Genomic DNA, 14,403 nt, shown 5'->3' on the forward strand with positions numbered 1-14,403 from the left:
CGTACAGTAATAACACTTATGACATTTTGTATGACTTTGTATGGATTTTTTGACATAGCCTAATGAATACTACTACTATTACTTACTTTTTTATAATAAAAATGACATACAATACTATGAGTATACTGTGAGTGCAGTATGAAGAAAGCATGAATGGAGTGAGGAACTTCTTAGTTGTGGTCCGGAAACTCTGCACTCTTCTGGGGAGACAACAAGAGGAAGAGAGTTTATTGGATTATTGTGGTTTAGAAAATATGTGTCCATTTCTTTTTCTTAAGGAGCAATAACAGATACTGAGACACAAGGTAAAACTATTTGTGCTGAGAACTGTAGCTTACAAGCAAAGGACAGGCAGTGTTTCATTAACATCATTTAGTATCTAAACTGCGCCCTTAGGTCCACTGCATGCAGCTGCATTGCAATCCAGCTGACACAAAGTGCGTAACAAATGACATGTGTGATACATATTAATATTAGGGCTGCAACCCTTGGTGAAAGAAGGCCAGTGTGCTCAACTTCTCCTACAGCTGATTGTCTGATATTAAGTGCTGTGGGTTTTTGCCAGGCAAAAATCTCCCAAGTGAAATGACAGACAAAATAAGTTCCAACACTACGGACAGCAGGTCAAACAAGCTATGCAACTTCTGTATCTCTGGCATTATAATGGTGGGCAACCGCACTTCTTTACTTACTAAACACACACAGTGCTTGGAAGTGTGTGTTTGATTTAATGTTCCTGTGTTTGATTTTTTTGATGACCAAACCACACAAATTATGTCAGCAACATTTTTGTGGTTAGCTGACAAATTACCAGCAAAGTGGTATGGTTTTGAAAGTTTTGTCAACATTCACAAACGATTCTGTGCAATTACACAATTTAAATAAATACAATGTGTGTGTTCAGGGATGCATGCAGCTCAGGGCGGGAGGAGATTATTATTATAATAATTATTATTATATTATTATGAAGGTTGGGGTAGTATTACCGGAAAGAACTTGAATCTGCATTCACCCTTGGCTGTATTATTGTCATTGTTTTGTCTACAAAATGTCAAATTCAAAATCCATCTGAGTGGAGAAGATGGAACCAGCTAAACGTTCTCAGAGATTTATGTAACTAACAGCAGCACTACACCACCAAGCCTAGCACACTCTGTGTCCTCTCTGACAGCTTACCAACTACTCGAAAACTAACACTGCCATCGTTGTCATGAGCTAAACACCATTCAGCTTCAGCACTAATTCTTATATATGCTTCATATCGTGTATGAAAAAAAGCTATCAATGCTAAGTGACTGACTGATTGAATACACGTCATAGACAGTATATAAACACCCTGTATGGTGTGTGTCACGTGATCTTTTTCCCAAGCAGCAGAGTAGTGGGGGAGGACCATTGACATATGGGGAGGACCAGAGTGATACTATGGCTCTGGGGAGGACCATTGGGAGGACGGGGCTACCTCATTTGCATATTGGGCGCGTGTTCTACACATGCTGCGACGCTCACCAATCAGGACGACACATGCAACAAACCACGCCCGCGCGGCAGCTCGTGTCGCGCGCCTCAGCAGTATTGTACAGACAAAAGTTGTCAGTCTCTCATTGCCCTTTACAATCGCGTTTTTTTTTGTAGCATTTAGTTAAATTTAAGCAAGGTTGTCTTTGTGGTGGATATTAGCTTACTCGAAAACTGATTTGACGCCTTTACAGCAGCTACCGAGGTCACCAGCTGAAGCCACACTACTACTAGGTTACCGTGGAAAAGATAGTGTTGGGCACCCTGTGGGGTTTAAAGTTTGGCTAACAGTAGCATCACTTGCAGGTAGTTGGCTCCATATCTTAGTTTGGTCACAATGGCAGCTGTGTGCCATACACGACGTGCCTTGGTGGAAATACCTGCTCCGCAGCCCAAAATTGCAGGTAAGTCTGAAATATGACAGTATTTATTAATTTAGGCTGCGAACTTAGTTCTTTGTGCAGGACGCGCCACTTTGCTATCGTGCTAATGTTATCACAAGCGCGCGCCAACATGTTGTTAACAATCATTTTAACGTGGACCACTGCGTCACCTTTTAAAACATTTCAACACGAGCCACTGTCACCCAGTTTTAACTTAACGTTACGTGTTTATTTGTTTTTACAGCTCGAATGAGAAGGTCCTATCTAGAGATTCTAAGTGCACGTTTGGCTCCATCTCCATTTCCAAGATGGAGAAACTCAACTTCAAACACTAAACGTGTGCACTCCTGTAAGTGCAAATCAAAACCACCATCTGTCTAACGTTACCTGCAAAACGAATGTGTGGTTGGTTTGTGAGCTGACTTTATAGGAAGCACAATTGGGGGGGGGGTAAAAAGAAACTTGTTAACGTTATGACGGAAATTGTTTTTAGTGTGTAGTGAACTGTAAAGACTGGTGGTTTTCAGTGTGCCGTCTTCTACCACAACTGTTTCCCTTGTTATTCAACGTTGGGGATTCTGACATCTAGTAATGAAATTAAAATATTGTTCAGACCGTAAAGCTGTTCTGCTTTTATCTGACCATTTAAAACATTTTGGAAGTAAATGCCACTACTTGCCAACAGATGACTAGTCCCAATTACGTTAATTACTGAAAATGCAACTCACCCAGTGATTGATTGTTTACCACAGCCCTTGTTCGCTCTGGTTTATTATTGTCTTAATTTTATACCTTTTGTTTTGCAGTGGACTTGTCCATTGGTGGGGTGTGGACTGGGAGGATGGAGGAGCAGCAGCAGCAGCAGTGTGAGAGGATGGACGAGCACCATACCCCTCTCTCCAAACAGCAGCTTGTACAGCTAATCAGATCCCTCATCTTAGTTGAACAGGTATCCCTCCTGGCCATTTCGCTTCACTGTATTTATAAGAAAGTTTTCAGCCAAAGCAGAATTTTAGTAGCCAAGATGTAAAATAAAATACTACTCAACTCTGAACCATACAATGTAATCTGAAAACTAATGTATTGCATTGCATTCTAGAGCCAAGAGCCCAGGATCCTAGCATCTGACTTGAAGTATCTCCAGGAAGACCTGCAACTAAAGAAAGCAAATGTTTACAGGTCCATACCCTATTCACGGCTTGGCTCCAACAGGGATGCTCACTGCTACAGAAAGGCATATCCTCACCTGGTGGCCTTCAAAGTGAGTATCATTAGTGTTAAGCCATGTTTGTATAAATGATGACTTGGGGAAACCTGCAGATTTAATTTTACTGGTATACTGTCCAATTCTCATTTGCAGGAAAGTGATGCATTTTATTTTAGATTTGTAGTCATTGGCTCTTCATCATCTTTAAGCACACTGCTGCTATTCTTTTCTCATTGAGCTTTTAGTCTTCATAAAGTGAATTTTTGGTCACTGAAATATTAAAAACTGCAACGCCATATGTTACCTGGCTCTGTAAGCTGGGTGTTTCATTGTCATTCTAAGCCGTTACCTCCTTATCCTCCCCCTCAGGTTTCGTGTCAGGAGTGGGGCCAAGTTCTTCTGAGGAACAAAGAGTGGGACGCTGTGTTGGAGCACACATTGATGGCATGGCGCTACACCAGCGAGTTGCCACAGTGGGATACAGCAAACCATAATGCTCTCCGAGAACAGTGTTACAGCATTTTGGCAGCTCACAGCCTCACTGCTCTCCAGCACTACCACCCTGGACCAGACAGAGGACGCGAGCTGCTCAGAAGGTAACCCTTTAGTTTGTAAAGGCTTGTGAACAGTCCACATAAAGATCTTAAACAATACATACGTACATTGATAGTGTGCCAATATTTAACAAGGAAATTATCATGTTAACCGCTCAGTTTGGTTGCTTAACCCAGCCTTTCTCAACCGGGGTGCTGCGGCCCTCTGGGGTGCCATCTGGCTTTGTCAGGGGTGGCGTCAAAATTTAGAGTATTTAAGCAGAGCGGGATGCATGAGTAAGGAGGTTTTGGGATGGAGCGCAGAGCAGCTTTCTTAAAAGTTGAAACGTCTCCTTATCTCCGGTTTCGCTCCGGTCCCGCTCGCACCACGAGTGTGAAGCATGCCCGAGTCCATCTCTGTGTTACTGCAGCACAAGCAGTAGCCTACATGCAGATGAACGGCACCCGCTCTCCCAAGGTACAACTTATAAAACTAAAGATCATCAGCCAACTCATATTTGTCTTGCATGCCCCTTTCCTCGTCAACGTCAGGGTCAGCGAATGAGGGCTACATCACCATGCAGTACGAACATAGCATACCGTGTTTTTCAGTACAGCGGCCTCTCCGTGACTGACGGAGCAGAGGCGGGCTTGTTTACTTCATAGATGAAATGGCGCTCGATCCTCAAACAACCTAGGAGTTGAAATGCAAATTAACATCCATTGCTTTTTTTTGAGAAAAACATACCTGGGTTGGGAATGACTTGTTATAAAAGTGTAGCCTACTGTGTGTCGAGAGAGGAGGATATTTATTCAAGAGAATTTGTATTTGCAGGTTTTGCAGGTGTATATTTTTGAACGGGGTAAAACACAGTCTGCATTTTATTTGACCACAGTTGGTTTTTAAAAGTGCTTTTAACATCTCATATGTGGCTTTGACCTACAACTGAACATTTAGCCCATTTAGTAGAAAATTTGTATTCATATGATGTGTATCTCGCCATTCAGCCTAAAAATACAGATATAATTTTTGGTCCATATCGCCCAGCCCTACTAACAGATGGCTTTCTGTCTCTAGGTTGAATATGGCTCAGTTGCACAGCCAGTCAATCGGGCCATGTATTCAGGAGTTGCAGAGGATTATGGGATGTGCTGATGACTCCTCCATGGACACAAAATAACACAAGAAACACTATCTGACCAGCTGGCTACACCCCAGTAAAAAGGGTGCTTCATAGATGACCTAAATTATGTATATGTGGTACAGGGCCAAAAACATTTGACATGGTAGTGTTTGTTTGGAAAAACCACTACAGTATTCTTCCAAAGGGCATGGTAGCAACTTAAAATCTGCCAGATAATGCAGGTTTCAAAATGTAATAAACTACCTCCTAAATGGTTAAAAAGGCAATAAAAACCTCTTATTTAATCACATTGCATTTTTATATCAATTGGAAAGTATTGTTAGGAATGTAACATTTGTTGCATGGCAGACATGTATTGGTTAATGTAACGTTATGTCCATATGTTAACTAACCGTGACAAAAAACATGTTTTCTTTTTAGAGGAACATTCACATTCTGAGAAATGTTGCGTTCGGTTGGTGCTGGCAGCGATATCATTAAAATATTTGTATATTTTTAGAACTTTGTATGGAATGACTTGAATTGACCATTGAAATGTTAAAAGTATGGAATGGCCTTGTTGCTATAATGGTGTTTGTGTATTTATGTCCTTGTTACTTTTGGCAATACTTGAAACTGTGGCCTTTGCCGTCTGTGACCATAGTTATGTATTATATGTATGTCTTGTTTATAGAGAATTTTTGGTGTCACTGATTGCACTGGTGTCATTTGTCCTGAAAACTTGAAAATGTTTTGATAAAATAGATTTTCCTAATTACAATAAAGTCATTACTATGTACTATTGAAAAGCTTGTTCATCTTTTGTGTTTTGGCCTCAATAAAAATACATAAATACGTTGCTATAATCTTCAGGTACTTGAAGTAAGCAGTTGGTGTTGCTCTTTGTTAAACACAGTAACTGCAACGATTGAAGTGGTGACTATGCAGTTACCAGAGATGATACAATTTTACCAAATATGTAATCTGCACCGAAACTTGCTGATGTGACAAGATGTGCTGCTTTATATTTTGTGTATTTTCTTCCGCTAAGTGGGAATTAAAGCTTTTTGGGGGGGGTGGGGTTGTAGTGGAATTGCAATAAATAGCCATGCTTTTTCCCCACTCAACATTATAAATCTGTATGCTCAGTGTAGTTTTGTAGTTAGGCTAGTGCTCGTCTGAAATTCATTTGTAGGCTGTGTACCTTGATTAGTAGGCTGGGATAGCTGATTTGTAGACCGTGGCGTTAAAACACCCTGATTGGATCCTGCTGCCTCTTAAAGATGGGTCATTTAGTAGATAATGGGATCAATCTTTTGTTCACTCTGGTAGCGTTTGAGTCCTGCTGCTTTAAAAGTTACCATTGTACACCACTAGGTGGAGCTCACGTTGCACCATTTTAGTGTCACTGTCATCAGTCTGGCTTGTGACTTCAATTGAAAAGCAATGTTAATACCACTTAAGAAACAGCTGTTGCCATGGCACTCTGTAGAGTGAATATTGAATATTTTTTAAATGCTATTTAGGATTCAAGATAATAAATTTGGGGCTGAAAGGGTGAAAAGCTGTTGGCTGACATGCAGACTTCCTGCTGTGCAATTTCTGTATCATGATTAATACAACTATTTGTCTCCAAGGTATTGCGGAGAGTGGAACATAGTAATGTTACAGCCATGACAACTCAATATATAAATGTGGCCAACCCACTTACATACATTTGTAGTGTTCATTTGAAATGTGTAAGTTGAAGATTAATTTGGTTGGGCTGGTGGTGGTTCAGAAACTGTCTTGCTCTGTTTTTGCCTCTAATTACAGATCAAAATAATAATAATAATGATAATAATAGTGCAATGGTGGATAGTACTACATTGTGTTTGTCAATGTCATCACAACAAATTAGCTATTATCATAGCTTGCTCATAGAGAAAACATTGTAGCAACATCATAGAAATGTGCATGTTCCAAACAGTGAAGACAAGGTAGTATTTGAGCATTTGAAAAAAACTTTTTCAAACGCCTCAGTGAGCCTAATTAAACAAGTGAAATGAGAGTATATATTGTCCTCCTTAACTTGGGAACGTGTGATTTGCTACCGTTCCTTCACTTTTTGGAAAATGCCTATTGGAGTTTGGGTTTAGCACTCCACCCAAAATCTCCATTGTTGAAGCACAACCTCTTTTTTTCCACTCATCATAGAAACATGTTGCCAATTACCACTGTAAATCCTTACAAATGTAACTTTTAAAGGTCAATTGTTGTAGTAGCAGAACTAGAAGCTATTTCCCACATGGCGTAAACACATGGCCTGGTTTCCACCTGAGATTACACCTCTAAGAAAATGTTTTGCAAAGATTCCCTGGGCTAGTTTAGAGGCTACCAAGACATCCTTAGCAAAAATCAGAATCTAATGTACAACGAGGAGTGTTTAGTAGTAAGCACTTTAGCTTACTGATCTTGGCACTGTAGAAGAAACAACCCTTTAAAGAGGTCCAAGGCACACTGAAGTAGTGTAGAAGTTAAAATGCTATTATTATGACTTGGCTGCAAAGATAAAAAAAAATAAAAAAAAACAATCAAAGCATTACTGCTCCCCTGTGCCCTGGAAGGTTTTTTTTAAAGGTTGCCTTCACTACAGTCCCATTATCAGAGAGTTACCAGCTACAAAGGCAGATCTCCCCGTTTGCTTGCCTCTCTGCATAGCTGTTGCCGTTTCATAGTTCAGTAAATTCTGTAGTTCACATCTACACTATAAATACCCCAAACAGTGCTCCCTTCACCTTATCCAAAATCCGCAATAATTTATATTGCCAATACAGTCTCTCACTAGAGGCTAGCCCATGAGTGAATGTAAGAATGTAATTTAATTTGCTCTTTGATAGCGTTGCACTTCTGTATTAAAGTTATGATGAACAATATATCTACGCAGCTAACAATAAACTGTGGAGCTTGTGCGAGGCTTGGATTGTCGGAGCTTTTTCATCAAGTAGTTTTTGTGCTTTAACCTAACCCACCCTTCACTATAGCTGTGTAAGATCAGGGATTTTTTGGCAGTGGTGATACGTAACACTTTTGGAAGGCACTGACAAATTATGTTGTCCTGCCGCTAGGGGTGAAGCTTACTTACTACATGTTTTGTCTTTTAATTTTGAGGATTTGTTGAGTTTGTTAACGGTCCACTGACCAGTGGTTCCCAGATTTCAGTTAAAACGTAAATATGACAGTCACGTAGTATCTCCTGACTTAACAAGTTGACAAGAACTACCTGAATGCACTATTAAGATAATTGACTGACATACAGTTTGAATAGAAGATACTGTGGGCTCCGATATAAATAAAAAACAGGTGATTTGGAGGATCCTTTGGAGTGAAATGTCTTTTTCCACCCATTATTTTATAATATTTATACAGTATATACAGTTTTCAGTCATAAAATGTGGACTTTGACAGAGGCAGCACCTGAAATTGAACACAATAGATTTCAAGTGTGTTCTAAAAGGGCTAAAAATAAGAAAATGTAGAAAATCACCAACTGCGGAAATAGATGAGGCAGGGTGAAAAAAAAAATCAAAGTAAAAGTAAGTAACAACACTTCCAACTCATCCCAAAATAGCTCCTGCAATGCCCTGGACATCACAGATGGAGTGTGTTCCTGTAGAATGACTAATTCCCTCTTGGTAGAATGTGAGGCTTACAGTACATTGGTGCTTCTTATTTCGTCTCCAGCCATCTAATCTAAGGGGCTGATTTACACCTGGGATGCCAGGTGAGTGTAATTAACGGTAATTAACTAGCTGGGAGGATACAAAACCAGCACAACTGAGCCCCGAGGAGTCACAGAAGCGACTGAGAGGGAGTGAACACAGTGACTGTACATGACAGTGTTTGTACATGACTCGAATAGTCTTACATAGCTAAATTCCTCTCATAGACATCTGTACTGACATTCAAACATCTGTCGCTGCAGCTTGGGCAAACAGTTGAAAGAAAGTGAAAGAGAGCATTTCGATGCCATGTAGCCAGAATAACAATGATAAATCCCAAATCCTACGCAGGTACCAAGGACACTGATAAGAACAGTATGGACAAAATTGCTGTCACAGTACTGGAGATGACCTTTACAGTGTTATTTTCTTCAAGTTTAATAGTGTCTTACAATAGTCGGCTGCTTCCACTGAGTAACCAGCGCATTGGTTCTAATTAGGAGAGCTGTGGGCCAGTTATGCCTGTTATTGTATTTCCCAAATGATCACTTAGATATACTGCATTTACTATAAGCGGTCATAGTTTTTCCATTTGGGCCGGCCTAATAGCCCCCCAAAACAGTCATCACTTTGGAAGAAAATGCCACTGATTGTCAGAAGTACATTGAAATCTTTTAGACTGTTCAATTTGATTGGTGAATGTTCATTCACTGTCTGACAAGGATTAAATCAGCCGAGCAATGGAATTCACAAGGTATTGTTTTGGAAGGTCAACAAAAATAAATGGTTGAAATTTTATTTAAACTGTGTTAACATCTGAATAATGGTCCCCTCAAGCATTCATTTGCTTTTATTGTGCATTCTAGATCTAAATTAATTAAAAGATCTTGTTCAAATCAAATCAAAAAATGACATGCATTCAGACTTTTGCTATTTTTTCAGTGTGAACACAGTAGCTACAGTTCAAAACCAGTTTAGAAATAATATGTAGTGTGGTACTGGGACATAGCTAATGTGAACCAGCAGTACTCTACTGAAAGCCAGATTTTGGAACCAGTACTGCAATGCTTGGGTTGTCAATGGTTAAAGGAATAGTTTGATATTTTGAGTAATATTTGTATTCACATTTGCAATAATTGAAGTGTAAAAACAACTTTCTTTGCCAGTTTTTGTATAGATACAAAAAATGTTCCTCTGTTCCCAGTCTTTGTGCTAAGTTAAGCTAATCAGCTGCTAGCTCCAGCTGCATATTAAATAATGAACGTGCAGACATGAGAGTGATATCAATCTTTTCATGTAACTAATGGCAGGGAAGCGAAGGAGCGTTTTTCTCCAAATGTCAAATTATTCTGTTAATCAAGTCACAGTCACCTAATCATCAATCTAAAATATATTGACTTCCGACTTCACATTCAAATAATCATTTTCAGATTTCTCCTGGGATTGCATTATGCATTTCAAATTGGAAAATTCCTATGCAAATGTAATCAGAGGCCTCTCTGTCAGCTGCACTTCAAATCTCTCACAATTGGACACTTTATCCACTCCTTTTCTTTTACCAATATGTCAATTTTTATTTCATTGTGGTTTGAGTCTTTAGTCTCAAAATACATTTTAGCATGGATACAACATTCCATTTACACTTGTTTTGTGGATATTTCCAGTGAGTGAGCCCAGTAGTTTTGGTTAAGCTACGGAAGAGCCAGGCAATTTGTTCGGTGGCAAAAGTTCAAGAGAAATGAGCAAAGGTACTTTATTGTCACATACACATACATGTAGCAAAGTTCATTCTCTACATTTAACCCTTCCCTCAAGGGAGCAGCCAATCACAGCACCCAAGGACCATCTCCAGATCTGAGCCAGTTCCTTGATCAAGGCTGTAGTACATGTTTTGGATGGTGGGAGCACCCAGAGAAAACCCATGCAAACATGGGGAGAACATGCATACTCCACACACAAAGGGCCAGAATGACCTGGATTTGAACCTACAACCTTGTGGCTGTGAAGCCCCGGTGCTTACCATTGAGCCATCATGAGCTCTATCAAATCCTCAAAACTAGTCCAGTTTGAGTCTATATACACAGGGGATGTGTAGTTTTTACAAAGACATCTGCAGCTGTGTTTTAAATTGTTTTTCTGGTATATCTTTTGTTTTAAGACACTGTTACAAAGGTAACAAGTGGTATTTGAACCCATGGTCTGCACTATTATCCAGGGAGCAATAGTCCTCTTCTGCTCAATATAAATGAAGTAAGTTGTTTTTAGCCCAAAACGGGTCTCTCTCTCTATCTTCCACCTACCTCATCAAAGTCGAGGCTCTGTGGTAACTTGGCTGATATCTAAACTGGATGAACTTTACATGCTCAGGGACTCAGATATTTATGTGACGTGGACACTAAGCACATTAAAATGTCTTTGACCACTGAGAAAGAGTGAGGATCATTCAGCAGGATGTGTTTCTGAGGGGATAAATGACCAAGTCACAGCACTGTCCAAAGTAATTACGTCAAGCGGTTTTAGATGACCTATAAAATGTTTGGCTCCCAAATATCTCAACTGCAAATGTTTAAAAATGCGGGTTGATTCTGCATGCCCCTCAGGTCATTGAAAGCAGGTGCTCATGAATAAAGAGCATGTTAAATATGCGTGAAGTTATTAATTACAAGCCTGATATTTTTACAAGGTGCTTCTGTATTTTGGCTTTGCTAGTCGGGGCACGGCTGTCAATACATTTCTTCTTTCTTTCTATGTCTTCCTCCCTCACCTTCTCTCATCCAAGGTGGCCGTTGAGGGGGCCTTGGGGGCAAATGTCCCAATGAAAAACAGTGACAACAGGTTTCAAAGCTTTTTTTTTGGCCCATACAATTATTACTGTTATTCATTTTTTATTGTGTTTGTTTATTTATATTTTATCCACTGCTGGTCAGCAAGTAGCATATTGTTTGTGCCCGGAGCCCAAATAATAAGATGAGAATGCAAATGCACCATGGCAGTCACATAAATGAATTAAAGGACTGTTAGTTTTCTGTTGACCTTTATCTCGCAAACCAGTAGCAAAGACATTTAGCAAAGTTTCTGCCCCTTCCTCTGCAACCCAATCTTCTACAAACTATTTTCAAAATGCATCCTTTTTTTTTTTTTTTTGCACAAGTAATTACATTTCGTGGTAAACACAATGCCGGCCGCAAATGTTTATATTGCACTAACCTGGAAAATGGGCAATGGCAGTGGTCAGTTCCAATGTAGTGTAGCATTAGGCGGGGTGGCAGAGGTCACCTGAACCATGTGGCTTTTAGTCTTAAGCATGCATCAATCATTCTTTAGTTGTGGCTGTAGTAATAACATTGAATAATTGTGGTGGCAGTGCATGTTTCCAGGAACATGTGGATGTGACCTTTTTCTTTTTTTTACACTGAAGACAAACAAAATTTAAATAGTTTCATGTACATATAATTGGTTGGAGGTACAGGTGTCCATTGAGGCTCGCAAAAGTAACATTTTCCTGATAGCCGGTATAACAGAATATAACAGAAATTACATTTGCTTGGAAGGGATGCACATCTTGCACATCTTATACTTGTTCCTATGGTTTTGGATGTAATGTAATGCCAGGTACAGTAAGATATAAAAGACATAATATGTCGGAATGCAGGATAATAATACTGTGTTGTGCAGGTTTTTCCTTGGGAGCATATGTAACTTTGTTTGTTCCCTGGTGGCACTGCTGTAAATCATCTGGCATCTGACTGTTTAAAGAGGAGGGAGGACAGTGGGGTTGAAAACTCAGCAGCTGGTGGCTGGCCCTTGCAAGTACAGTATGTGATGGTTATTTGGAGCTATGGGTGAGTAGAAAATATCCTGATTATCCTGATGGGTGACATCCCAGATAGCTTTCTAAAGGTATGTTTTAAATCATGGATTCAGGTTGATTGCTAACTGCTGACTTTGTTACTCATTCAGAGAGAGAATGAGGGCAACAGAGATGGATGGTATTATGGTGGATAGTGGGGTCTTAAAATGACAGGCGAGCCGCTGACCAGCCCCGAGGGGCAGCATCCCAGGGTCATGTGTCAATATCACAGTCTGATTTGGTGGCAGACTCCGAAACAGCCGAGCAGTGGGGACAGCAATGCTGTTTTCATGGCTGAGTGGAAAGCACTCGCAGCCACTTCCTGTCCTCACTTTGCCTCTTTCCAAGGGAATAAGCTCCATCCAGGCAGCATCATGCAGGCAGAAGATTCCTCCCACTCACTCGGCTACACAGCCAGATGCTTGGGAAGATCCATTCACCTTATTTTGATAAAGTTTATTTTGTGTTATATGAGTGTTCATTTGATTGGGAGCATACAGATAATCAGTGTTTACATGAACTAGCTTCTGTTAGGGTTCATTTAACACATTTTAGCAGGTTTTAGCACAGCTACATCAGCTGTTTGAATGAACTCAAATCTGTCCAGTCAATTATTGTCAAGTACAAAGTGATACAAAGACAAATGAACTATGTTTGCAAATACAGTCTGCAAACAACACAGTTAGAGATGGAGTCTGCATTTGCTGTCCATCTTTCTCAGTCATGGCGACGGTCCTATTTAAATTTAGATTGTGAGTCACACTGATAGGCGTGAAAGATCTGGAGTGAAAGCTAAATTACTGCCACAGAACCTGAATGCAAAAGCGCTGACGGTGCTGAAAGCAGAACACAAAAGTAGAGAGCTGTCAAGCTATAAAATTACACAGCAAGCTGGGTGAAAAGATGATTATGGGCAATTATGCAGCAGCAAATGCCCTCTAAGTGGAGACCTGCATTTCAGAGGTTGGCTGGAATGGACACACAAATAGCAATACAGAGGAGCATCTGCTGTGTTTGTTAATGGCAACTGTCATATTTCACATGAATACAATTACATGTGAATGGTTCTTCTATATAATTAAAACAATAGATTGTGTATCATTTAGAGCTAACTCACTCCTGCATGATTGGCATCATAATCCTCTCACTGCTCAACAATAATCTCAGTCAAAGGTTTGACATCACTAAACACCATTGATGGAATGTAACTAGTTACTCAAGTAGTCAGTACACTATTTGTATGTAAAATTTCAATTTGACTGTGCTCCACTACATCTCAGCGAAATTGATGCCAAAAATTACGATGCATTGTTATAGCACAAGCTACCCAACAATAAATAGTATCAAATAGTTTAAATTAAGTTTAAGTTTAAAATCTCAGCTACAATGTTAAGATATTGTTAACATGTTGTGGACATGAAATAATAGAATGTATAATAATATAATACTTAGGGCCATCACACTTTATTCACTATAAGTACATGTGTAGAAGGAATTTGTTGTCTGTACAGCAAAATAAAGATGTGAAAGAACCAAGTACAAATATGTATGTTATCAAAGATGAGAATTTAAAATAAAATATAATTAAACAATTATAAATAAATTGATAAATGTTGAATGCACAGTGTGTAACATTTTAGATGCAGTACCTTTTTCCAAACCACATGTTAGATCACCATTCCAACATTTATAGAGCATCTTTAAAATACAGTAGCTCCTCAACTTTACTTTCTTCTTGGATGCTCAGCCAAAATATTCAAAGTGACTTCAATCATATCCACAAGAAACATGAGAAACTTGGAAATGGCCACCCGCTAAACTAAGACATAAAACAACTTAACTTCAATCATACCATAATCTCCTTAAAGACCACCACATCCATGCTTTTGATTGAGGTTGTTGCAGATATTTTGCTGTGTTATTGCTTTTTAGTGCACAGTATTGCCCACGCTCTTTGTGGGTGATTTATATAATTTCCAAAGAATTATAGACTTGCTTGAGAGGCATGCGTATGAAATTTGGATCAAGGTGTACTTTGCAAAACACAGTCTGATTTTGATCTTATATGAAATGTGCTATAATTAAGG

At 39.4% G+C, this 14,403-nt stretch overlaps 1 protein-coding gene across 1 annotated transcript; it reads left to right on the plus strand.

The window, feature by feature from the left end:
• Nucleotides 1–1,481: 1,481 nt before the first annotated feature.
• Nucleotides 1,482–5,574, plus strand: LOC114551097 (uncharacterized). The gene is made up of 6 exons (XM_028572183.1): nt 1,482–1,922; nt 2,146–2,250; nt 2,708–2,850; nt 3,001–3,162; nt 3,478–3,704; nt 4,720–5,574. Exons 1-6 carry the CDS (start codon nt 1,856–1,858, stop codon nt 4,820–4,822), a joined length of 807 nt encoding a protein of 268 aa, XP_028427984.1. The 5' UTR covers nt 1,482–1,855; the 3' UTR covers nt 4,823–5,574.
• Nucleotides 5,575–14,403: the final 8,829 nt, after the last annotated feature.

The sequence above is a fragment of the Perca flavescens genome, chromosome 24, assembly GCF_004354835.1.
Source record: "Perca flavescens isolate YP-PL-M2 chromosome 24, PFLA_1.0, whole genome shotgun sequence".
NCBI classification, from domain to species: domain Eukaryota; kingdom Metazoa; phylum Chordata; class Actinopteri; order Perciformes; family Percidae; genus Perca; species Perca flavescens.